Source organism: Cydia pomonella, chromosome 3 (genome assembly GCF_033807575.1).
Source record: "Cydia pomonella isolate Wapato2018A chromosome 3, ilCydPomo1, whole genome shotgun sequence".
Classification (NCBI taxonomy): domain Eukaryota; kingdom Metazoa; phylum Arthropoda; class Insecta; order Lepidoptera; family Tortricidae; genus Cydia; species Cydia pomonella.
Window position 1 is genome coordinate 14,106,449 of NC_084705.1, and position 25,820 is coordinate 14,132,268.

Here is a 25,820-nt window from a genome sequence, read left to right on the forward strand (position 1 = left end):
TAACGTATTGACATTAATGAATCAGTTTTTCGTATTTAGCGGTTGATTGAATGTAGATCGTGGCTAGACTGCCCGATGAATGGAATGGCAATCGATTACTATAATAACCCTGAACGGTGCCTATTTAATAATGTATCGCCAGGGCTGACGTGCCGCGTCTACCAGGGTAGTAACTACATGAAACTACGTAAGTTTGATCGTGTGTGTTCTTTAACAGACAAACTTGAGTCTTCTTATAAAAAATATCGTGACAAATTGGCACCGGACGTTTTTGTGTGTTTTTCTGTATGTTATCGTAATTTATAGAATGATCGCGTTATTTAATGCTTAACGGGTCACTGCATAGAATATGGGCGAATACCTGGAAGAAGAGGTCAAGTTATTTTGGGAATACGTCAAACGGTAAGTGTTAACTATAACGAGTATATTATGTAAACCATTTGAATAAAGAGATTTGTTTGTAGACAAGTTTCGTTTTCCATTTAGGCGGGAAACCAATCTATGACGTGTCGCGTAAATAAAATAAGGCACGTAAGCGCGTAACAGTTTCTAAATAATAATTTTAACAAGTAGTTGGGATTAGTAACCATTTTTGTGATTGTTAGGAGTCCAACCTAACATAAAATTAGGTTACTACGGCTCTACTATAGCAAGGAGTAGGCCAATTTGTTAAACATGAATGATATTGTATCGAGCGAATGCAATCTATGTAAATATCAGGTGGGACACTTTATTTGTGTCTAGCAGTTCACAAAGATAGCAATATTTTGTGGCAACATGGTGTTAATATTGATATATAGATGACAACAAAATCTTGGCTTAAAGGCATCTTCAAGGTTACGAAACTGGTTTCGTGACCTTGAAGGTGCCTAAACTATAACCGCGAAACTCGAAGTTCGTAAATATCGAGCAACTACTTATCTCTGTCACTCTACGAATTGCCTACCGTAAAATATCGTAATTTCCAAAAACGTTATAAGTATGCCTCTCTATCGCTCAAATTTGCAAGAGCGTTGGAGAGGCAGATAACGAAATTTCGATTTTCGTTTTTTGCTGTAGTCCCTCAGGCCATAAAAAAATAGGATTTTCTGTAGAAAACTCATGTATTGTGATAATGAGATTAGGTTAACCGTCCACATAGGTATACTATAATAAAATTAATAAACAAATAGAAAAAAAGACAACTGTGTTTTAATGTTACTCGTATTTTATGTACGTGTCATCTCCAATTTCTGAGTAACGAGCTATTTCAAACAAATTTATTAAACCATTAATCCGAGCAAGACTGTAATAGTACCATTCACAAGGAAACGAAAGCTCGAAAAGCTCACAGAACCAAGACTTAATGGACAAATAATACCATTCTCAGACGAGGTCAAGTACCTAGGGGTCACTTTCGACCAAAAGTTAACTTGGAACCCTCACCTAAGAAATATTATACAAAAAGCGAAAATGGCCATGTGGTCATGCTGTCGAATGGCAGGAGCAAGATGGGGCATAAGACCCAAAATTGCTATGTGGTTATACACAGCGGTTGTGAGGCCCATAATTACCTACGCCTCCGCAGTCTGGTGTAACAAAACCAACCAAAAGACGGCAATAGAAACTCTAAACAGCCTGCAGCGCACGGCATGTTTAACAGCAACAGGCGCCTTCTCCTCGACACCGGGGGCGGTCCTAGACGCACTGCTCGATATTATACCACTCCACTTGCAGGTGCAAAAGGAGGCTAAGCAATGCGTCTACAGAATATGCACGCTAAACAGGCCAAAATGGCGCTCTCAAGCATTAACCAAACTAAAGGCCTGGGTTTTTGCAAATAGAACCCTTAGCGTGCCCACCGATGACACGCACACTGAATGTCAGTTTAATAAACTGTACACAGTAGAAATACCTCCTAGAGACAAATGGACCAACAACCAAATGTTCGTCGAAGAGGGAAGCCATATTTGGTACACGGATGGTTCCAAGAAGGGCATTGATGTAGGATGTGGGATCTATGGTGAGAGACCTAAGCTCAGAGCCAGCGTCAGCATGGGCACACAGGCCTCAATCTTCCAGGCTGAAGTCTACGCCATCAACAAATGTGCGGAGATTAACCTGGATAAAAACCTACGACACCAACATATCTACATCAACTCAGACAGCCAGGCTGCTCTGCTGGCACTAGAATCCCTTGAGTCAAACTCAAAACTAGTCCAGAACTGTAAAACAAACCTCAATGCACTGGCAAACTCCAACAAAGTCACACTTAGATGGGTACCAGGGCACTCCGACATTAACGGAAACGAAGAAGCGGACGAACTTGCTAGAAAGGGCGCAGACACACCCCTGGTCGGCCCAGAACCGTTCTGTGGAATCACAAAACGGGATGCATATTCACTGCTCAGCAATTTAGAAAAAATAAGGGCAAACGATTGGTGGAAGTTCGTAAAAGGACAAGAACACCCGAAAGCTCTAATCAAAGGGTTCAACAGCAAAAATGCTAGGGAGCTTCTAGGGCTCAAAAAACACAAAGCCTGCGCGGTGACCAGAATTTTGACTGGACACTGTAAATTGAACAAACACATGTTTCAAATTGGAAAGAAACAAGACGCGACATGCAGGTTCTGCCATGAGTCAGAGGAGACTGCAATGCACATTCTCTGCTCCTGTGGACCACTAATGTCAAAAAGAAGTACCCACCTAGGGCGGCACGTATTGCAACCCTATGAGGTACAGAACATTACGGCCCAAAGAATCTGGAATTTCCTGGATTCAACGGGCATCAGTAATGAACTTTAAAGGGCTGTCACAATAGACCAATGCCTGGTCGACGTGGCATTCAAAGGCCCACAAACTACAATAATAATAAATAATTTCAAACAAATCCTCAAAACAAGACCTTTAGTAATGAGCGTCGAAATAAGACACTTAGTTCCTTATGATGATTCGGGCGGCGGGCAATCATTAGTATATTAACGGCCTGAGGTACTTTAGGTCCAGATACGATATGGATCGGATATGTCGGTATCAAAAGTGACATTTCTTCAAAAAATAACGTCACTTTTTACACTAATATATCCGATCTGTATCGTATCTAGACCTAATATTTGACGTAGGTATCTTAAAGTTCGAATCAGGCCGAATTTTTTATTAATTCTCGAGTAATTGTGGATAATTCTCTGTAAAATTGAATATATTAATATAATAATTCAGCCTATATACGTCCCACTGCTGGGCACAGGCCTCCTCTCATGCGCAAGAGGGCTTGGGCTATAGTCCCTACGCTAGCCCAATGCGGATTGGGGACTTCACATACACCTTTGAATTTCTTCGCAGATGTATGCAGGTTTTTCCTCACGATGTTTTCCTTCACTGAAAAGCTAGTGGTAAATATCAAATGATATTTCGTAAGTACACAAGTTCCTAAAAAGTCATTGGTACGAGCCGGGATTTGAACCCACGACCTCCGGATTGAAAGTTGGACGTCATCGTTATATCAACTCTGCCACCACCGCAAAGTGTAGTTCATAAGCTATTGAACAACAATATTTTTATTTTATGTAAGACAGGTATATGGACAGATAATGGTATATTAACCAAGTGCAGTCGGGTTTGGCGCCATAAAACTTTGAAGGGGTGCAATTTCAAAGAATGTTGACAAACAACATAGGTATGGGAGCGGGTGGGGGGACTGTGATATTCGATAAAGTTCACTGTACTATACGTGGTTAACAGCTCCACTATAGGTGTACAAACACATTGTAAAGTTAAATAAATTTAGTTTTTCGCGGTGGGACCTCAGAAAATCCACTTAGTAAGTATCAGACTATAAGTCGAAGTAATGTAAGAATAAGAATTGCTTATATGAAGCTAAGGCTATCGCATATTTTTTCAATAATAATGTTTATATATACAAGTACTTTAATAGCTGATATTTTGTCCATCTTTTGCCAAATCAGTGTTGCCCAAGAACTTTGGGAAAACATTATTTAGCCTAGGTAATTTTCGCATAGAGTATAATCAATACTTTTACTTTAAAACAAAATTCATAAGTATAGACGCCAGCATTCTGGTCTTATTATTTTATAATATATTTTTAATATGGCAGTTAAAAAAAGGATTCCTAATAGTTTGCCGACCGATGTAGGGTAAGAGCTTAGTAGGTGGGTCTCTAATTAATTCACTCCCATCGATCGGGATTACTTATTTAGAAATAGGTCGTTGCGCACGACTTACTGTTATGTTTCTTTTCATTCCTCATAACCTTTTGCAAATGGTTTTAAACAAGCCATAAAACTTAATAGTCGTTGTAAAAAAGGTGTGTATTATTTGTTGTTTGTACAGACCTTCATTTAAAAACACATGCCAATACAGCTACAACGCAGGTATCTAAACGGATTAAGAACCATTATCCTAAAAGAATGGGCGGCTTGATGTTAGGCACGGCTTGAACGCCAAATGTTATAATTAAGAATTCTCAGATTCTTTTCAAAAAGACGAACTACATCTCGACGGCTAAGAGTGTAACGTTTCATCAATGTCTATAATAATGAATATAGAACATCTCGTACCTTATAGACCGAGCGGAGCGAAGGGTCGCTGTTTTAGCATGGATAAAAATGCTTTCGTATGTCCAGATCAGGTTGCATTTCTCAATAGATTCTCGTGCAAATTCGCGTTTCGTTTGTTTCGTTCGGTTTGCGAGGTCTACAGCTCGCAAAAAAAAAAACTAGTTTCGACGCAGAATATGGTCGCTAATTTCGTGTCGCCGGCCACTGTCCGTCTGGTTCAGCGGGTTAAGACGCGGACGGCTAAACGAGTGTTGCGGGTTCGAATCTCGCCCGGTGACTAACTTTTGTTTTTTTTTATATGTTCAAGTTTATATATAATTTTTATTGTTTTAGACAAGTTTAATTTAGTAAAAAAATGTAGTTAAGATTATCACCTATACACCACCATATTACAATAAATAGTTATAACCGAGCAAAGCTCGGTCGCCCAGGTACTTTATTTTAAATATATGATACCGTTTTACGTAGGTATAAATAAACGCTCGGACCTGTTACGCAAAAGAAAATCTCTTTTAATTTATCATGCTCTAAAAAGAGGCTCATTCATCATCTATGAAGCTCGTTGAAAGTAAAACATACCTACGTCAATAGGTACCTACTAATAATATTTTTTATACGAATTATCGTATGATTTCCATCTAACTCTCGATTTCATAAATAACGCACTCTTACAACAAGAAAAAACCTCTTACATGTAGAAGCTTATACTGCGTAATTTTTTCTTGAATATAGAAGTATGAAAATAAATATTTTACTTTCCTCGTATTCGAAATGAAAGCAGTGTTTAACTCGGGTGCAAGCATTCATTTCTGATTCTGACTCGCTCTATTGGCACTCTCTCCGAAGTGTCAAAATATCTCGACAGAAATGAGTGCCTTTTCTTCATATACCACCATACCATACCATACCATACCATACCATACCATACCATACCATACCATACCATATGGTTAAGAATTTACTATTCAACAACCTAATTTTTGGGAAAGGAACTTTTGCTTTTAAAATCATACCTATAGGCCATAAGACATAATGCGCGCTAGAATAGGGTTCCCGTTATACAGCATACGTTATTAGTCATTACAAAAAAAGAGGGACGATAAATGCACCAAATGTTTTTGCACATTCCATTTATTTGACGAATCCTTATCGGCTTTGTTTTACTTAGAACAATGCTCTAGCGATAACCAAAGCTTCCACCGTAACTGCTTGGGAGTACTCCCTATAAATAGGGCGAGGGATGAACTTTAAGCAATTAGTTATTGGTGAGATTCTGCCGTGATCAGTAAGTACGTGCTACGAAATTACTAAGGTAAGTGACTCAACTTTTTTTTTTAAATTTGTAAGTATCAGTTAAACGCATAGCGTTGTTCTGTACCCCTAGTGTAAATATAATCGATAGCGTGACGTGACGTACGCGTTTGCGTTAAGTCTCAATTTGTATGGGATTTAGAAACAGCGTGCCAAGCCGTTTTGGGAACTCAAATCGAATAAATTTACACTAGGGGTTCTGATCTTCATCAACCTGTACCGATTCCCTACTCTTATTTGCGTAAGTTTTTATTAGCGCTTAGGTTACTAATTAGATATAACGATTTGCAATACCTGGGTGCAAAGCCAACATACCAATCGTTTACGCTCTGAAGCGAACGAAGCGCAACTATTACTATCGTACCAATATAGAATAGTGATAGAGAGACACAAAGCGTTTCGGTATCGTAGCGTAAGCGATTCTTACCTTGGCTAGGCATCGTAATGTACTGTGTTTGTGTAATAAGTAAAAAAGAAACTTAGTCTAATTTCATGGGTAGGGATTTTGAAATGATATTAAGTATTTTAATGTCATAATTGCTGTCAAAACATTTAAGTTGTTTACAAGTTGTTAGCCTATTAACGCCCCTTGTGTTTATTAATGTATCATATGTATTGTATGTATTTCAGATGTTCAAGTTACTAGCAATCCTCTACATAGTAAGCGCTGTACTCTCAGCAGAGTTACCACGACACAACTTGCAGGAGACTGCCTTTAATCCCGATCCTAATGCCGAGCCAGTGTCCACGCATCCTGTGTCTAAGAAGGCGTCGGAGCCCGAGTTGGACCCTCGCCCGATTTACAGAGCTGAAGATAAAGAGTCTGGGCGGGCGAGGGTGCAGCCCGTCAAGCCCACGGGTCCAGTGGTGAAGTACGATCAGATGTTGGCGGATCAGCCGAACGGAGCACCTTCTGAAGTGAACAGAGTTGTAAGCACCTAAATATTATTATCTATTTAATTGTGTGCAACTATTGCAATCCTCGGATTTGTATTATTTGTTGATTGTTTTTTTTCTATTGAGAGATGTGAGTTATGTAATATCGTTACTAAACGGCAATATTAGATAATGTACCCTGCAAAAGTGGGTATACATAATGATTTTTTTTTCAGGACAATCAACAAATTCCCAACTACGCCTTTGTGCCAGCGCAACCTGAGGTGGCGTATCCGGACATTCCATATGCTCCAGGGTACGGCTACGACAATGGCTACCCTCAGTCCAATGGGTAAGTAAGCATTTGTTAAAACTTTATTACTTTATTATATTTGTCGAGTTCTTCAAGTTATATTAATCGTTAATAATATGAGATCAGTGGTTTTAATATTATTGTTGTGTATCATTATGTCTTTGGTGTTCATAAAATATTATTTTGTATCCAGATACGACGTGTATGGCAACAGCGTCGGAAATTATTACGAACCCGACACATCTTCGTTCGGTTTGTTATGGAGCCAAGTTCCGGACTCGAGGGTAAGGATTAATTTATACGATGTTGTGTTATGAGAAATGACCTGATAAAACCATTCGACTAAAATTAAATTTATCAGCGATTGTCTAGGCACGCTAAGGTGATAATCGCTTGGGCTACGACAACGAAACGCTTTATGTGAGAGTGCTCTTCCATATTAGTGCGACAGTGACATATGCGTTTCGTTGGCGATTGGCACGTTGTGTGCGCATCCTGGCCATATTATAATATATAATTACAATTTTTTCAGACGATCGTCAACTACGCAGGCAGAGCAATCTCCTGGTTCTTCGGCAGCATCTTCGTACTACTCCTCGGATCCTTAATGACCATCGGCGTGTGTACATACACGAACTTGTGCACCATCGCGTTTCATGGCGTAGGGCCCATACACGAGGAGATGCGCTCGCTCATCACGCCCGAGCGGCTTGAGAATATCAGCACCGCCGCCACTTTGGTCAAGTCCGCCATCGACAAGTACCAAAAGATACAGAATGTCGACGCCGTGAGACGAAGACGCGCTAATGTTCACAACTGAAAAAATGTTTTCCTTAGAGATTTATTGGATAATTTGTATTGTACCTAAAAGATTTTATTTTAATGATAATAAAAGTTCCTATCATATATATTTGTGTGTATCGTGTATCCTTATAGGATTACTCATTATAGGATATCACCTGAATCTGACTTTAGTATTTAGTACTAAAATCTCTGCTGAAGTGTCTCAGGTGTCATATGTAGGTACCTAATAAAATATTAAATAATCATTGAAGTTTTTGCCTCATTTAACAGTTTTATTTTACTTTTCTAAACTTATACACAGTGTGTATTTTTTATATTTAACCGCAAACTTAAAGGAAACGTAGGTTTTAGTGCTATAATACAATTCTGAAAGATTTCATTAATTTAAAGTCTCAACTAACAGAGCATAATTAATATTTAAAATTGTTTTTTCGAGCCACAATGTATTTTGGTCACTTTAAATGAACGCGTCATTAAATACGAAGTTTTGAGTTAAAACAAAGTATTGATGAATTGTTTGCTGAATGTTTTGTATAGAAAAATGAAAGTCGTCAATTTTTTATAAAACCTATGTAAGTGTGACCATTAAAGCCTAAACTAACTACCGTTTGATTATGCGGTACTTTCAAAATTACACGCTGTACATTACCTACTCTAAATTAAAACGGGATAATAAAGTGACAGAAAATGTACATGGAGGTCCATTTTGTACTTACATTTTTTTCAAGTGATTTCATTTTGTTATCATTCGCCCGTTCGCGTCAATACATTTAAATATGAGTAAGCACATGTATTTAATATTATAATGTAAGTTCGATCGTTTGATAACCGGCAATGTCACGGCTGAATTGTATAATTTTGCAAAACGATAGACTACTAGTACTACACAGTTTATAAGATAAGGTGACATGTCAAAATTTGCTCAAAAAAAGTTTAAGTAGTGGTATAGAATAGTAAAACTCTGGTACAAAATTCTTCGATCAATACGTGTGTTTATCTCATAAGTTCTTTTTATTTGCCAAACATGGAGTTGGAGTTAGGTCTACTTGCTAGATCATTTAATTGATAAAATTTTCATATTAAAGAAAATTATGTGAAATATGTAATCTTATTTTCTGTTCTAAAATATAAATTTACACACTATTTAATATTTCTAAAATATAAATTTACACATACTAATCGCAATATTAGCAAGGTTAATGATATATTGAACCGTGAATTTATCTGTAAGAGTTTAAAAACATTGCTAGTGCTAATAAGACTTCCTGATATTTTAGATATCACACTCTTTTCTATTATTAGGTATACATTATAATATGTGGTATTCCTAACGTAACTTAATATAATGTAGTTATTCTGGTGTATCCACAAATTGTGTTTATAATATCTCAAGTAGACTCGTGATCGAGTCAATGAGCGGAGTGTAGCACCCATGAAAGATCATCATCGACATGTTAATCTTACCAAATTGATTGTAAAGAATTGTTATATGGTTAACATTACCATAAATATATCCATTATCAGGAATTATAATGCCAAAATTATGAAAAATTACAAAGAAGTATGTTTGATTTTATGAGGTAGGTACAGACAGTACCTATCAATAGTAGCGTATGAAACAATGCGCCAAAACTATCTGACATTCCGGATAACTTTTCCAAATACATATAGATAAATTTTTAAAATTCACATAAAAGTATATCTTTTACAGTCTTAACTATTCTACATAAGTAGGTATATAGTATATAACCATCACTTTTTGTTAAGCTGTTATAGAACGTTAGATACTTTTGCAGCGTTGTTTGACCCGCTACTTTTGATGCTGACTGTACATGTCATTGCGAAAGTCTGAATAGACAAGTATAAGTACATAAAACTATTGTTATGTTGCTCAGTGTTTATTTAAAATAAATAATTACAATAAATTATTAAAGCTATCAACTAAATTAATGATCCTCCTGCATCGCTTGATACTTGTTGTAGGCTTCCTTCAGGTAGTATTCAACTTCATCCAGGAAGGGAATGTTGAGGGACCTGATTTCTCTGGTGAAAGGCTTTTCGATGATGAGGGTGCAGTAGGGGGTGAACGCGCAGAATCCGATGACAAGCGCCATTCCGAGAATAATCAACGGGGCCTTAGCTAAGGTCCATTTGGCTACAGACAGGGCCTGTGAAGCGATGCATGACAGGGCAGACTGTAAAACAAAACAAAAATACTGTTATTTAACATAAAGGAATGTAGGCTAATATTCTCTATAGTAATTACGACAAGTAAAAGGTGCAACAGATGTTAGGTAGAGATAAACATTTGTGGATGAATGAATGGAATGACAGGTAATATATTTATGAATGGATTACAATACTCACTATTGGGTTTGGGATGTAGTCCCAGATGGACAAATCCGTGCTGATATCGTATTCTGCCACGGCACTGGCAGGTACAACTTGGAATCTGTAATACAAAAGATTTTATTACGACACCTGGATTATACTTGTTTTTGTTAAATTCAAGAATTTGTTAATGGGCTTAACTAGCGATGTTTTTGTCTTACGTTAGGGTAGAAAAATGCAGTCGCTGTGGTCGCATAAAGCTAACAAATTAACTTACTCATAAGCGCTGGATGAGGGTAGTTCTGCTATAGGTCTGATTCCCCTGTAGGCTCGGTGTTCCACAGGGTACAGATGGGTAGGATATGCCTGGTAGTTTTGGGCGGCGGCCAAACCCGTAAAGCATGCCAACACAACCAAAAGTAATTGATGCGCCATCTAAAATTATAAACGTTTACATATAGGTAAACCACCGAACTAGGCAATATATTTGAATACAAATTATATAAACGAGTTTTTTTTTAACTCACCTTGAATAGATAGTGATTATGACGCTAGGTTGGTGATGAATAGCTGTAAGTTCGACGAGGAAGTGATGCCCTATCCTCGTTTTTAGTGGATTATATACTAAATTTACGCAATGACAATTAGAAAATGTATTCCTTTATTAGGTGATTAAAAAGAGAGCCTATAAGTTCACCTTGCACATTATACTTAATTAAAGTGATTATAGATCATATTTGTAATCATCCAAAAGAAAGTTATCGCTGATTCATATTGTATTTTTGATATTGTCAAAAAAAAACTTACATTTAAGACAAAAAATATTCCAGTTTGCAAGTAAGTAGGGAAGGTTATTTACCTAATGCTACGTAGGTACCTATTACAATAATACTGTTCGTGATAAAATGTATTTGTTCACGATCTGGTCCATTATGGTATAGTATATTAACTAACTGCTAATTTTGAAGATTTTTTTTCCTGTCTATAGGAACCAAACTGTTGTTCCGCGGATATTGTTGTCAATATTTGACAATATTATATACCCCCGCATTTGACAATATTACCCACACACTTCATTATTTTACAATGACAATTGTATGCCATTTGGAAAGTTATCTAAGAACAATGAACATCGAATTGAACTGGTGTGCATAGTTAGTTTTTAAGGTATTCAAATTGCAGGAATTCCTAAGTAACTAGTGTTACTTAAGAAATTGAAATAAAAAATTGAAATGATCTTGCCGATCTCAGGTTTCATTATAGGTAAATTAAAAAATTTCTTAGTAGAAACGGCAAGTAACAATGTTTATACATACTATAAATATACAAAGGCAGGAAATTAAAACTACCATTTTTAAATGCTAATTGTATCGCAACTTATGATATGATTGATATGAAACCATCAACCTCACTGAAACATGGAAAAATTTAGCACGGGCTGTTTTTTTAACTTGGGTTGTAAATCAAATTTAAGATTTGACTTGGCTAGTTTTTACGTACATGTTTTATTATATTGGCTTATGTTGTCTTTCACAAATTTGGTTTGTTGGTAAAAAATAGCCAAGTCACATCTTGAACTTGAATTACGTCACAAGTAAAATAAATGCATTTAAAAAAAATTTGCACGGGCTAAAGGATGACTCATGCTAGACCGGGCCGAGCCCGGGCCGAGGCTTCCGACATGTCATTTTCTATAAAAACGAAGCGCCGGAAACTGCAGCCCGGAGGCGAATGTGGAACGGGATCATTTTGAAATACAACAAAAAATAAATAGGCTGTGACAGACGGACAAACAGACAGACGCACGAGCGATCCTATAAGGGTTCCGTTTTTTCCTTTTGTGGTACGGAACCCTAATAAGCCTAAGTAGACCTGACGGACCCGAATAACTATTAAATAAAACATTTAAAAAACCCCCACGCATTATACCCAAAAACGCCTTACATCATTTTGGAATGATGTTTTTTTTAAAGAGTATCAGATGTTTCTGATACTCTTTAAAGATTTGCAAGATTGATTTTAATCAAACATTTTTAGCTATATTTGATAAAAGCGGGCATCACAAAGCAACTCCCCTGCACGTAAAAAAAATCGCATCGAAATCGGTCCATCCGTTTGAGAGCTACGAGGCCACAGACAGACATTGGCGTCAAACATAACACCCCTCTTTTTGCGTCGGGGGTTAAAAATAAAATAAAACACTGTAAAAATTGTGTAAGGGTACGGAATCCAACCCTTGAGGTACGATTACACTTGGTAAAGGAATATGTTATGGGACAATCTTACACGAACTAACCAAGTCCCACATTTAGGGTGTGCTCTCGGTACTGGACTACTGGTTTTCTATACAAAATCAGTCCCGGTACCGGGGATTCCGGATTCTCGCCATACAAATATACAGGGCAATTCGAACGTACAGTGACATGTGACATCAGAGTGATATTTTAATCATAGTCAAAATATAAAGGTTTAAAGGTCCCCTTTTTAGGTTATTCTTAAATACCTCGTAAACGGTTGTCCATAGCAAAAACTGTTTTTTCACGCAAATAATCTGTATAAAATTGCCTATAAGAAAGATTCAGTACACTTTTTCGCTAGGATCAACAAAAAAGGATATTAAAGCGGGAAAATTTCCAAGGTCCATTTTTCTATATTTTCGTAAATATCTCGTAACCAGTGGCCAATAGCAACGTAAATAATCTACACAATTTTTTCTACAAAAAAGATTCAGTAGACTTTTTGAAAGGATTAATATTTAAAAGGTTCCTTTTCTTTAGTTTTTCGTAAATAATTTGTAAAGCAAACCAAAAAATGTCTTTACGTAAATACCTAATTACCATAAAATTTTCTATAACAAACATCTAGAACACTTCGCTAGGATCAATATTTAAAAAGATACTAAAGCATGAATGTTAAGTTTTTTTTTTCGTTTTTCGTAAGTAACTCGTAAACGGTAGCCCGTAACAAAACACGTTGTGATACATAAATAATTCACATAATATTTCCTACAAAAACACTCTAAACACTTTACGCTAGAATCAATAATTAAGAAGATATTATAGGGGGTAAGGTAATTACAATCAATTTATAGGTACTTTTTTTAAGTTGTTCGTAAATAACTCGTAAACGGTGCTCCAGTGCAAAGAAAAAGTTAAACACAAATAATAACATAAAATGTTCTACAAAAAAGATTTCTTACACTTGTTCGTTAGAACCAACATTATTGAGACATTAAACGGCCAAAATTAATTTTTATAAATTCTACACATTATTTGTGTTCCTCGCTTTAAAAGCTTAATAAATATTGATCCCAGGGAAAAGTATTCCGGCATGTCTTTCGTAGAAAAAAATATTTTAATTATTATTTATATATATTTTTTACTGCTATGAGACCTGAGGATTCATTGTAATTAACTTTCCCCCTCTAATATCTGTTAAATATTGATCCCAGAGAAAACTGATCGAAATGCTTTTTATAGAAAATTTTATACGAATTATTTAAGTTATAGAATACTTTTTGATTTGGGCCACCGTTTACGAGTCATTTACGAAAGACTAAAAAGAAATTGATTAGAATCCCCCCTTTAATATCTCATAAAATATTGATCCTAGCGAAAAAATTTACAAACCTTTTTTGTAGAACATTTATTTTTTATTATTTATGTATATAATTTTTTATTTGTTATATTATGTTTATATTGTATGTAGGAAATATTATGTTCATTGTTTATGTATAAGAACCTGTGCTGTTATGAGCTGCCGTTTGAGGTATTTACGAAGAACTAAGAAGCGACATTAAAATTGATTATTATTAATATTCCCGTCTTCTCCAGTATCTCTTTAAATCCGCCAGTATCTTTTTAAATAATGATCCTAGCGAAAAGTGTTTAATATATTTACTATAGAAAATTTTATGGTTATGATTTATGTAAAGACATTTTTTTGCTATGGGTCATACTTTACAAATTATTTACGAAAAACGAACGAAAAGGAACCTCAGTTAACGTATTATTCAATTTTTAGTGTACCTACTTAGTTTAAGATTATTTTAGAGCGCACCGCCAACAAACTGTTTTACAGTTTGGTGAAAAATTAGATTATGGTAAGTACTTAAGATATTTTATTTTTTTGCTAAATAATAATAAAAAAATGATTTTAATTAACTTTTCCTCTTTAATTGAAGATTATTTATGTTTAACAACGTTTTTTGATATTGGTCACCGTTTATGAGTTATTTAAGAAAATATTGTAAAATGAACCATAATATTGATTTTAATTAAGTTTCCTGCTTTATATAATAAAATGAAACGTCTTCTTTTTCCGCCTTTTTTGTCTACAACTTTTGAAATATATTGTCTGCTAATAAACGCTTCGAATACATTTTGCTATACACAATTCCAAATCCAATAAGGTAACATATGTATTCTTACGGCCCGATTCGAAGAATGATTCAGACACGTTTAAGATCTTGCAAAGATCTTTAATAGATCGATAACAAAATTACATGCCAAAATTGACGTTTATTTCGGTTCCGCTGTGATCCCAATAAGATCTATCTACGATATTTCTAACGTCAAAGTGACATTGTTTGCCCGAATCAAGCTGCTTCCTGTCTATTATACTACATACAAACGATATCTAAATGAGATCTTATCTAAAGCAGAACTTATCGTTATCGTATCTCATTCTTCGAATCGGGCCGTTAGGAGTAGTATCTCTATTTTTCATCGTTTTCAGTTTGTCGAGTAGACTAAGAGCTGTTACGGCTACTCGGCGGAGTAGGTACCTACTTGTAAATAAATAAAGTGCCATTATTTAATTATATTAATAATGATTTCAGAAAAACCTTTAAAGTTAGTAACACGAACTGCATAAGCAATATTAATATTAATCATCCATGACGTGAGTCACTGAAGTTACCGACCATTAATAAAGTTCAGATTTTAATTTGCTAATTACTCTAACCTAAGTACGATATGTATTTAAACAGGGTTGAGTATAAGATGCAACCACTTGACTATTAAGTGTTCAACAACACTGTCTTATTTAAATCACATTTAGAAAATTTAAGAAAAGCAAAATGCTTAAGTTTCTATCAGTAGTCTTTGCCATTTTGGCGGTTTCAGCAGCAGTCAATTTTGAATATTTGGACAATGGAATTGAATATGACGTTTCACCAAACGTAAGTTGTGTCAATCTGTTATTAAAATATTATAGGAGTGTTTAGATAGTGACTTTTATCTCTCTCTACTGATTTTCTTTTCCGCACCAATTGTGTCTATTTGGCCCAATGGTTGACTGGTAGAGAATGCCTTAAGGCATTACGTCCGCCATTTGTACTTTTCTTGTATTGTGCAATAAAGCTTAAATAAATAATAGTTATTTAAAATGAACACATGTGTCGTACAACGTTTTACAGTATGATCGTTTAAATTTTCGACATAGTTACATAATGTGCTAATTTACGGACTAGTGCGGAAAAGTAGCACCATATGTACTGTAAATAAAATTGACATCCTCATGTTTTGTGCTGTTTAAAAAATTACTTCGTTAATTGCAGATGATTTCGGCCGTGCCATTCCCGTATCACGAGGGGTATATGACGAGAGGTATAGGCAATAGAGTAGCGAACCTCGAGCCGAGCCCAGCGTACGCCGCAGTGATCGAACCCGAGGAGCCAAAATCTGCAATCGTTGCCACTAAATTGGGTCTTGTGGCAACAGCTGTTTCGGTGAGTTGATTGATTATTATATAATTGTAATTTAGTTTTCTAACCTAAAATTGGAATAATTTTAGTATTCAAACAAACTAAAAAGTGTTCTTATGAAGATTTGTTCACCTATGCCCACATTAATATGAATGTATTTTCTCTTATCACTTATACACCCAGCAGCAAAAGTGTATACCCACTAAATTAAGGAATTCTACTTATAAAGTGGGTATGCACTTTTAGCAGCTCGCTGTACCGTTTCCATCAGAACAACAGCCTGTAGCTATTTTACAATAAGCTACCATTTCTACCTTAAAGACAATAAGAGCTGAATTTAAGTTATTCAAGCAAGAACGTTATGTTAAAATATCTGTATTTTTTTTTCAGTTTGCCGTAGCCTGTGTGAAGAAAGCCATATTCTTCGCCATTAAAAACTGGACTGGTCTGATCTTGGGATCCGCCGTAGCCCTCGGCATCTGCAAGCTCACTCCGCTCTGCGACAAGGGACATTCGCTTATAGAGTTCCAAAGGGAAATCCGTTCACTGGCCACACCTCAGAGGATCGCGAGAGCAACAGAAATCGTGGAAGACGCGTTCAGAAAATATAATTCTATGCAGTAAAATAATGAAATAAGTTTATTATTATTTTTAACATTATTAAATTATTGATATAATTTTTTGTTTCGCCTAATTCCTCCCTTTTTACTCGATTTCCTTTTTAAAACCCTAACATATACCATGCCGTTGAACACCTAACATTGACAACGTTTTTGAATCTAGCGTCGAAGTTCAGTATTCAGGCCATAATATGTACATATACCTATACTTATTGATTATATTTAGTTTTACTACCTATGACATTATATTGTGGGTATTTAATATTCATTATATACCTACAGGTTAGCCGTATCAAAAATTCATTAATTGTATACCATTTGTAAAGTCGAACTTGATAGGTGATGTAAGGTTAGAGGGACGAAGTGCGTCTGCCGAGTAAGCACCTACCTTTAATGTATAGTACTAGTAATATACATATATAGAGAAGAGTCGTGGAAAGTATTGGGCCCCGTACACATTCTAGCTGCTGTTGTATGGCTCTGAACATTTTGTGCAGTAACTTTGCTTGTCAAAAATACATTCAAATTATTTATTTATTCGAAATCATCATTTAAAAAAAACTGAACCATCATCTAAATCCACAGCGCAGGCTTCGTCAAAAGAGTAGGTACTAAACAGAATCCGCAACAAACTTCGTCCAATATACATAAGTGATAATCCGCCACGGGCTTAGTCAGAAATGTACAAAATAAAATCCGCAACAAGCTTTGTCTAAAAACCTAACGTTACCTACGCCTCCCAGTTCATCTCCGAGACGACACGTACCCGGCGCAAAATTTCCAAAAATACTGGCCGCATTACCGCACTGTACTGCTAGTGATATGGGCTGGATCAGGTATGAAAGTAGACCGAAATTGCAAAACATTTGAGTTTTTCCTTGATCTATATACTAAACACTAATTTTATTCTAAATTTGAAGCTTCTATGTCTGCTACATGTGCCTTAGAGTTTTGATGATCGGTCAGTCAGTCAGTGACAAAATTAAGAAATTTTGACTGGTTATAATTCTTAAACTACTGGTTCAATTAAATTTGAAATATACTGTTTTTATACAATGCCTGCTAGGTTACTGAAATTTTATTTATTTATTAATGTACTGCCAAAGTTTTCGGAGCGCTATGTTCGTAGCCGATTCTGGCGTTTTCTCGTTTTGTAGAGGAAGGCGGCTACGAATAGAGAACCTGCCGTGCGGGTTCCCGGCACTCAACTCAATGTGTAAGGTTATAGGTACGTAATTGTTTCATAAGAAGTTATGAGTATAAGTGAAATTTACGTTAATTTATTTCTAGTGTACAAAAAAAAGATTTTATTTAGTTACGACATACATGGACACCTTTTACTTAGAATACTACTGTCAAATACCGGCAATCTTTATATATGACAAGTGTCAAATTGAATGTCAACAGGATTTGTGTGACATTTTTTTTTCGTCATAATCAAAGCGCTGTCATTAAGGAGGTTTTACCTTAATTATTACTCATTTAATGTAGAGTAACCATACAAAGAGCATATAATCACTACGTTTTAAGAGACGGGACTTCCATACTAGCGAGTGGAATCCCTTTGTTTCGCAAATCATTACCAAAATGTACAACAAAGAACTGTCAAAGAACCATAGTACCAACATAAGCAATTTAAATAGTGTAGTACGCTACACGCTTGCGTTTCTTATCGATATCGATAAAATGGGGAGGGTTGAAATATAGACTCTTGTCTACAAATTTTGTACTCGAAATCAAGTTAGGATCGAGTCCACATTTAAGTTGTATGTTATATAGTGGATAGTTCTATGAAATTGAAATTGAAATGAGTGGACTAATACGTGGTCGAGCTTAATGTGGACTCGATTTTTTTTAGAACACCTTTTTGTTCTTCACCACTAGGAAGGATCAAAGTAGCACTTTTTTTCCCTACTAGGAGGGAACACTTTTTTTCCTCTTTTTGCATACTTCTTAGGTTAAATTATTTAATTTATTTACCATTAATTAAATTTATTTATTTATTTGTACCATAATAATTTCCTCATAGGTGATGTGAAAAGCAGTATGTAAATTTATCACGTGGTAGCAAAAATATTTCCACATTAGGGTGGTATTCCACCTATCCAATTTCTTGGTCCAATGTCATTGCGTCTCACTCTGTCATTAATCAAAATGTGAGACGCAATACACATTGGACAAAGAAATTGCATAGGTGGAATACCACCCATAGGCGTTAACACTTGAATCCCTCACTACGCTAGGATTCTATTTTAGAATACCTCGTTACACTCAGAATGTAATTATAAAATCCTTCACTATTTTTTTTCTTATTTTTTTTTATTAAAAGCACTATTTTCAAAATGATCTGCAGATACATGTTTCAATAAATGTAACTTTTCTATGGGAAGATGTATCAGGTCTTCGCTACCAACAAATTTAACCCACTGCCTGCATCTGAAAACATACAGCCTTGGTTATGTACAGTTTATATTCCAAGTGTTTGCTAATGAGATGATCAACTGATTATTTAGCGCTAATATGAATCTATAAATCATGTTTTTTGGCATCCAATTATCAACAACCCTTTATCAATGCTCTAACTTTTTATGTATTTATATGTCTGTTAATCATGAGAACCGGTCTGGCCTACTGGGCAAGTGGGCAGTAACCCTGCCTATGAAGCCGATGGTCCCAGGTTCAAATCCTGGTACGGACATTTATTTATGTGATGACCATGCATATTTGTGTCATGTGTGTTTTCTATGTATTTATATGTATATATCGTTGTCTAAGTACCCACAACACATGTCTTATTGAGCTTCCTATGGGATTAAGTCAATTTGTGTAATAATGTCGTATAATATTTTTTATTGATCACAAAAAGAGAGATTAATTTACTTACATTTCAGATTAATATATTAAATAATGACTAGATTAAAAAAAATATGTTAAATAATGACCATTAATGCATAGATGATAGATAATTTTCCACTGAAAATCTTCGACGAATTAATTTTGTGTCATATTGCATGCAAGTTCTCAGGAAACTTCACATATTTTATTTAATTACTTACACTGATATACAAATAAACATACAATTATCGATAGTTTTAGTACATCCCTAGTTCACAACTAAAAATAATATAAAATATCAAATTTTCTATGTGTTTAAAGCCTGCTGCACCAAAATAAGGTCAAAAGTATCTAAAGCAATACGTACCGGTCTTTATCCAAGGGAAATTTCGCCATAAAATCCCTTTTTTCGTGATTTTGTCGAGTGGCTCGCTTGCCACATATTTCACACTTAGTAAACCGTTTTCTCGGTGGCATTGTAACAAACTTGTTCTTTACTCTGATCACGGTTCACTATTTTCGATATTTTCACTAAATAATAAAGAAATTGCACGAAATACCCGAACAAAACATTGAAGCCTTCATAACAAACAAAACAATTAGGCTGACAGTTGACTTGATGTAAACTTGACAGAATAAATAGCACTGACGTTTTATTTTTCTTCGTTGGCAAATATTTGCGAAACAAGTTCTATACAAAACTTATTTTGTTCCTAGTTGCGTCAGCCTGTAACCATAATTGTATATATGTAAATATGTCTTTCCTATAATAATAAATAAATAATAAATATTATAGGACATTATTACACAAATTGACTAAGTCCCACAGTAAGCTCAATAAGGCTTGTATTGAGGGTACTTAGACAACGATATATATAATATATAAATATGTATAAATACTTAAATACATAGGAAACACCCATGACTCAGGAACAAATATCCATGCTCATCACACGAATAAATGCCCTTACCAGGATTTGAACCCGGGACCATCAGCTTCGTAGGCAGGGTCACTACCCACTAGGCCAAACCGGTCGTCCTTTCCTATAAAAGTAAAGATGTGTGATACGATGGTGAACGATCCATTAACATTTAGGTACCTACACAATATGTAGGGTTGGTCCTACTCACATTTCATGCATCCTGTAGATATGTGACGTTTAGCAGAAAATGGATTTCAAAAAAAAAAACAGAAAAGACTAATAATGTAAATGGAAATGACAGATTTTGTTAACATTTGACATATAACCTTAAAGTTCTACGATGGTTGTTTTCATTGAAATAATTATTATTAACAAATATTTGAGCTACTAATTGATATAAATAATATGTTTAAGTATAGGTACATATATAAACTGTTGATAAAATCATGGTTGTCCACAAAAAGTGCGAGATCACGAAGGAATGTAAATAAATTGTTTCGTTTACATTGTTTGTCTTTTCTATTAAACTCCACTTTAGATGGTGCTTATGTAATTATGAACGATGCACCAATACAAATGCGATGCCGCACGATGTAAGCTACATCAACAACAAGATACCTTTTCATTGAAAACGTCATAGATAATAAGTTTCATTTTACCTAACCTAAAACGACCCGTGTGAATGTGCGGTAGGTACAAATAATTTTAACTCAGGATTTCTGCGGTTTCAGTGTAAAATAAATAAAAAATAATACACTCTCGTAAGATTATAATACATATTCACTATCTGAATGAGAATTTTTACAGAGTGACTCATGAAACGGGTAAGCGGAGAGGGCTTTAAAGTTTTAATATGTATTTATTTGTTTTACAAACGTATTTTATTCCATTCGATAGACGACAAATCGAATTTCAATATAAGACAAAATGACTGTGTCTTTTTGTACGTAATAATTATTCATTCTTATATTTGTTCAATATTTGAAAAGATTCATAAAAAAAAACTGTATCAAAGCAGAACGTTTTGCCCTACCAGCTTTGCCGCTTTGTTTCCAGTATTCAGTATTTATTTCTTACAACATTAAAATCAAAAAGTTAAAATAACAACGCCCAATCACACTTAACAATATTTATTTTCACCGACTCAACAATGTTTTTATTACATATCTAGTTATTACTTCTGCATTCTTTGATATTCGCACTTATCCGCTTTATCTGCAAATAAATGATTATTTTATTTTATTTTGAATTTAATAGACATATTTAAGTATTTTTTTTTATTGTTACGGCCATTAGGAGTAAGTTAGAATCGACTTGCAAGATTTAAATAATTTTTTACTTTACCTATTTATATATGTACAGTAAAAATGTAATAAACAAGAAATAAAGAAACCATTATTTTAATAAACTGGCCAAGAGCATGTCGGGCCATGCTCGGAGTAGGGTTCCGTAGTTACTCTTCCGTCACAATAAGCTAAACTGGAGCTTAAAGTATAGTAGATTGTTAACCAAGGGATGAACTGTTGATGTACGTCTTCTTACTATGAAAGGGAAACTTTTTGCAATAACTCAAAAACAGCTAAATTGATCATGTCCGCTATAGTTTTCATTAAATGTCTTATTATTAAGCTCTACTTCCACGATTTTTTTCGTATTTTTTTGACCTATGGTTCAAAAGTTAGAGAGGAGACACATTTTTTTTTCTTTCAGAGCGATTATCTCCGAATATATTCACTTTATCAAAAAAATGTTTGTAGAATACCCCTATTAGTTTTGAAAGACCTTTCCAACGATATCCCACACTGTAGGGTTGAAGCAAAAAAAAAACACCCTCACTTTACGTGTAGGGGAGGTACTCTAAAAAAATATATTTTTTTAGATTTTATTGTTCGACTTTGTCGGCTTTATTGATTTATATATCCATGGCATTTTTCAGCTTTCTAGCACTAACGACTACGGAGCAAAACCTCGGAGAGAGAGACAGACAGACAGACGGACATGGCGAAACTATAAGTTGACTACGGAACCCTAAAAACAACGTTAAGTTTCGAATCTTTGTTTCTTGTTTATATTGATAAAATGCAGGTAAGCCAATAACTATTTGCTTACGTGCATTTTATCAATAACTATACCTTTCGCGTCGAATGTTGATCCCTATGACAGTTAGTTTTTTCTAATCCACTTACCTTAAATTCAATATTTGAATAATTATATTAAAAATGTTAAATTGAAAAGTATTTTTTACGTAGGTAAATATGTCCAGGACCAGCCGAGCAGCGCAAGGGGTCCGGCGTTTAGGTTGCATAGAAATAATAAATCACTACGCAAATAAATTCATTTTTTATAATATGCTAGAAAATCAGTACACGTCAATCAATGAAAAATAGTGAATATAGTACACGTCATAGTCATAGTATAATATAGGTAAAGCGGCCATCAAGAAACCTTGCTTTTGATATGAACCTCAATAAAATACTTCATATCAAACGTTCACTTACTACTAGAGTCAGACCAAGATATCACTGCAGCGATTTTGATAGCACAGAATGTGCAAGTGTTATTTTAATTTAAACGTCAAAATTATATTAAAAGTACAACTTTTATAATAACACTCGCACAGTCTGTGCTATCAAATCCAATGATTCCAGATTGTGTTACATTCCATATATTCTAAGAATGGCTCCGGAAGTCAGAAACACCTCGCGAAGTATAGGTTGACTGTATTTTAAAATACATATTTGGTAAGTTGTAATGAATGATGCATTTGTGAAATCAATTATTACTTATAAATAGTCTGTCCGTTTTGTAAATGTATGGCAAAATTGATCTTAGAAATCGGACATGCTATACGTAATTCAGAGAAAATCAACGAGAGAAAATCAACCTGTTTTCTCCGTATCCTCAAAACGGGGTTTTCAGGTCAGTATTAAGTTTTAGTTGTCATAAACATCGAATGTGGTTATTATTATGTTGATACTCGTAATCGATTGGCAAAGAGTATATTTATATTTAATTATTCACAAAAAGGATATCAAGTAATTCTTATTTTTATATTATTAGAAAAAATGTGATTATGTGATATTAGAATCAATTTTTTTCTGATACATCTTTAATTTTGTTTATTTGTTAACGGCATATTTAAATATGTTCCATTTTTTATAACGTGTAAATTAACTTTATGAATAAATGACTTATGACTTATACAGTAATTTGATACAAAAAAAAATCGTGTTTTTTAATACCCAACTAAACCACATGCTAATTTACCTACGTGATGAAGGGGTCAGCGGACACGCGCATGGGATGAGTAGCTTTTAGTTCTGGATATTGCAAGAAAGGCTCAATTTTAGAGAAAAATAGTGATATATATTTTTTTAAGTACTACAGATGTTATTTGATTATTAGTTTAGTTCATTTGCACTTAACAAATATCACTACATTTACCGCTAAAACAAAGTTCAGACAGGCTTCATTTCTTACCTTAGCGAGGACTGAAAGAAAATGAAATTTGACCTTTAGGCACTTTTATTATAAGTTCTTTTAGTATTAATGTGGAGTAAAAATAGTCTATTATATACCCAAAATAAACAACTTCAAAGAAAATCTTCAATATTTCTCTATTCACCCCTCGTGACTCCGTTTTACGGGAATATTTTATGTAAAAGACAATATTGCTTACCTACTTCAATAAATAAAAAAAACAACTTTATAATCATTATAGTGGGAACACTATTCGGGATAAGCATACAAAATTTAAAAAAGTCTAAATAGAATGAAAATATATTCTTTGAGAAAATATCCGCATTTTCCAGCAATTGTACTAGGTGCCTAATTTTAATCACGCCGATAACTTAATTATTCTGGCATCACTAAAAATATTAATTAGGTACTTAGTGCAAAACCCACCTGTATAAATTAAAGGAAGCAGTTAAAGAAAGTTATAATTATACTAATAAGTCATAAGTAATCACCTGCTCATTTTGCATAAGCACTCATTTACTCATAGCGGGATAACCCTAATTAAAATAAGCTAATGACTTATTTTATCTTTAAATACTAATACTGCAAACAAAATGTCATCAGTCATTGAGACGATTTGGAACCTTTAACTAGTTCTACTGATTTATTGATTAGCCCAATCCGAATCCAAGGTAAATATTTAAACTATTATAAAGAGTTATAATTATTTAAATCCAGATATGGGAATTATTGGAATAATTGTTTATTCAACAGGCACATAAATTATGATTCGAGTGTTTATAATTGTAATGGTAAATAATGAACCTTATTATTTAGAATAATTAATCAGTTGTGTTTTTCTCTTTTAGATGCTTTACAAGATTGTTGCCGTTAGCATTTTCTTTGGACTCGTATTTGCCGACCCTGTGCCAGAAATTTCATCTCCTTCAGCTAAGGTAAATGGTCAAATACTACTTACCTGTTTTATGAAACATTTTATTTAGACAATCATCACATATATTTACGCAATTTTCTAGTTATTTATTTATCTAAACTATTTCTTGTTTTCGTTTTTCTGCCTGACTGTTTTAACATAAATATGTTTTCAGGAAATGGGGTTCTTATCGACTTTAATTCATGGTGACTTACCAAACCAGTCTTCGGAATTGGCAAGAATTGAACCTTCCCTCGTATTGGACCTCATCAATGCAGTTATAGGCTACAAATCTGTAAGTTGCATAGTATTATTGAAGTAATACAAATGTGTTAAAAACATATGTAAAACTAATTTAAACAAAACAAACGTTTCTCTGACTTATTTCCTTTTTTTGCAGTCTGCGCTCCTGATCGCCGTGGATATTATCGAATGGCTGGTGTCCAAATCCGTCATAATCGTTTTTGGAGCCATCCTCACCTTCGGGTTCTGCAAGCTGACCGACAAGTGCAACTGGGACTGGGAGCAATACGTGCCGGTCGAGCAGTTCCGCAGCCTGGCCACGCCCGAGCGCCTGGCGAGGGCCGAAAAGTTCCTGGTCACTGCTGTCGAGAAATACGCGGAAAAGAAGAAAGCGCATCGTTCTCTTAATTCGTTGTAGTTAATAGGTTCAAATATTTATTATATTTATTAAAACAACACTTTTAAGTATCTTCGTTATTTGATTTTTCCAAAATGTCCTGTCGCAAAAGCGCTGGAAAAGTGCGCATGGAATAATTAAGCATGCATTGCGCGTTTCCAAAAAACAGGCTCTCAATTCATTAGAGTTAGATATGTCAATTCCAATTCGTAGATACAATTACTTTTTTATTCCATACGATTCCATTGTTATGAAAATCTAATTTTGATGATGGGGTCTGTGAGAATTTGAGGAAACTTCTTAAAATTGTGGCATTAACCCTAGATAATGTCAAAAAAGACAGTGAAACACGTATTACCAAATTATAATTAAAAGCGATGCCGGATTAAGTTTTTTTTTTAAATTTAAGTAATTATGTTGCCCATGACTTTGTTCACGTAAGTCGTTAATAATGAATTGAGGAACATCAATTGACAGTTCAATCGACAACTTTTTTTTGTAAAAAAAAACT

The 25,820-nt window shown here is 34.6% G+C and overlaps 4 protein-coding genes across 6 annotated transcripts in view; 3 read left to right on the forward strand and 1 right to left on the reverse strand.

The window, feature by feature from the left end:
- The first annotated feature begins 147 nt into the window (after positions 1 to 147).
- LOC133516123 (glutathione S-transferase D7-like) overlaps positions 148 to 25,820 on the forward strand; it is a 46,843-nt gene continuing 21,170 nt past the window's right edge. Inside the window, exons 1-5 of one of the 3 annotated variants that reach the window (XM_061848859.1) lie at positions 148 to 402; positions 6,498 to 6,797; positions 6,980 to 7,095; positions 7,250 to 7,340; positions 7,589 to 7,966. In XM_061848859.1, coding sequence (XP_061704843.1) covers positions 6,498 to 6,797; positions 6,980 to 7,095; positions 7,250 to 7,340; positions 7,589 to 7,876 — 795 coding nt within the window. In that variant the 5' untranslated portion in view covers positions 148 to 402 and the 3' untranslated portion in view covers positions 7,877 to 7,966. Of the gene's footprint in view, positions 403 to 5,844; positions 5,869 to 6,497; positions 6,798 to 6,979; positions 7,096 to 7,249; positions 7,341 to 7,588; positions 7,967 to 25,820 lie in introns of those variants that run through there. The other 2 variants (XM_061848860.1, XM_061848861.1) reach the window with 2 other exon arrangements.
- LOC133516125 (uncharacterized) lies at positions 9,738 to 10,823 on the reverse strand. The gene is made up of 4 exons (XM_061848867.1): positions 10,719 to 10,823; positions 10,469 to 10,626; positions 10,228 to 10,312; positions 9,738 to 10,055 (listed from the first exon to the last, which is right to left on the reverse strand). Exons 2-4 carry the CDS (start codon positions 10,624 to 10,626, stop codon positions 9,807 to 9,809), a joined length of 492 nt encoding a protein of 163 aa, XP_061704851.1. The 5' UTR covers positions 10,719 to 10,823; the 3' UTR covers positions 9,738 to 9,806.
- On the forward strand, positions 15,222 to 16,557 carry LOC133516697 (uncharacterized). The gene is made up of 3 exons (XM_061849716.1): positions 15,222 to 15,373; positions 15,752 to 15,922; positions 16,289 to 16,557. Exons 1-3 carry the CDS (start codon positions 15,272 to 15,274, stop codon positions 16,520 to 16,522), a joined length of 507 nt encoding a protein of 168 aa, XP_061705700.1. The 5' UTR covers positions 15,222 to 15,271; the 3' UTR covers positions 16,523 to 16,557.
- On the forward strand, positions 24,294 to 25,380 carry LOC133516120 (uncharacterized). The gene is made up of 4 exons (XM_061848852.1): positions 24,294 to 24,427; positions 24,605 to 24,691; positions 24,845 to 24,964; positions 25,070 to 25,380. Exons 2-4 carry the CDS (start codon positions 24,605 to 24,607, stop codon positions 25,328 to 25,330), a joined length of 468 nt encoding a protein of 155 aa, XP_061704836.1. The 5' UTR covers positions 24,294 to 24,427; the 3' UTR covers positions 25,331 to 25,380.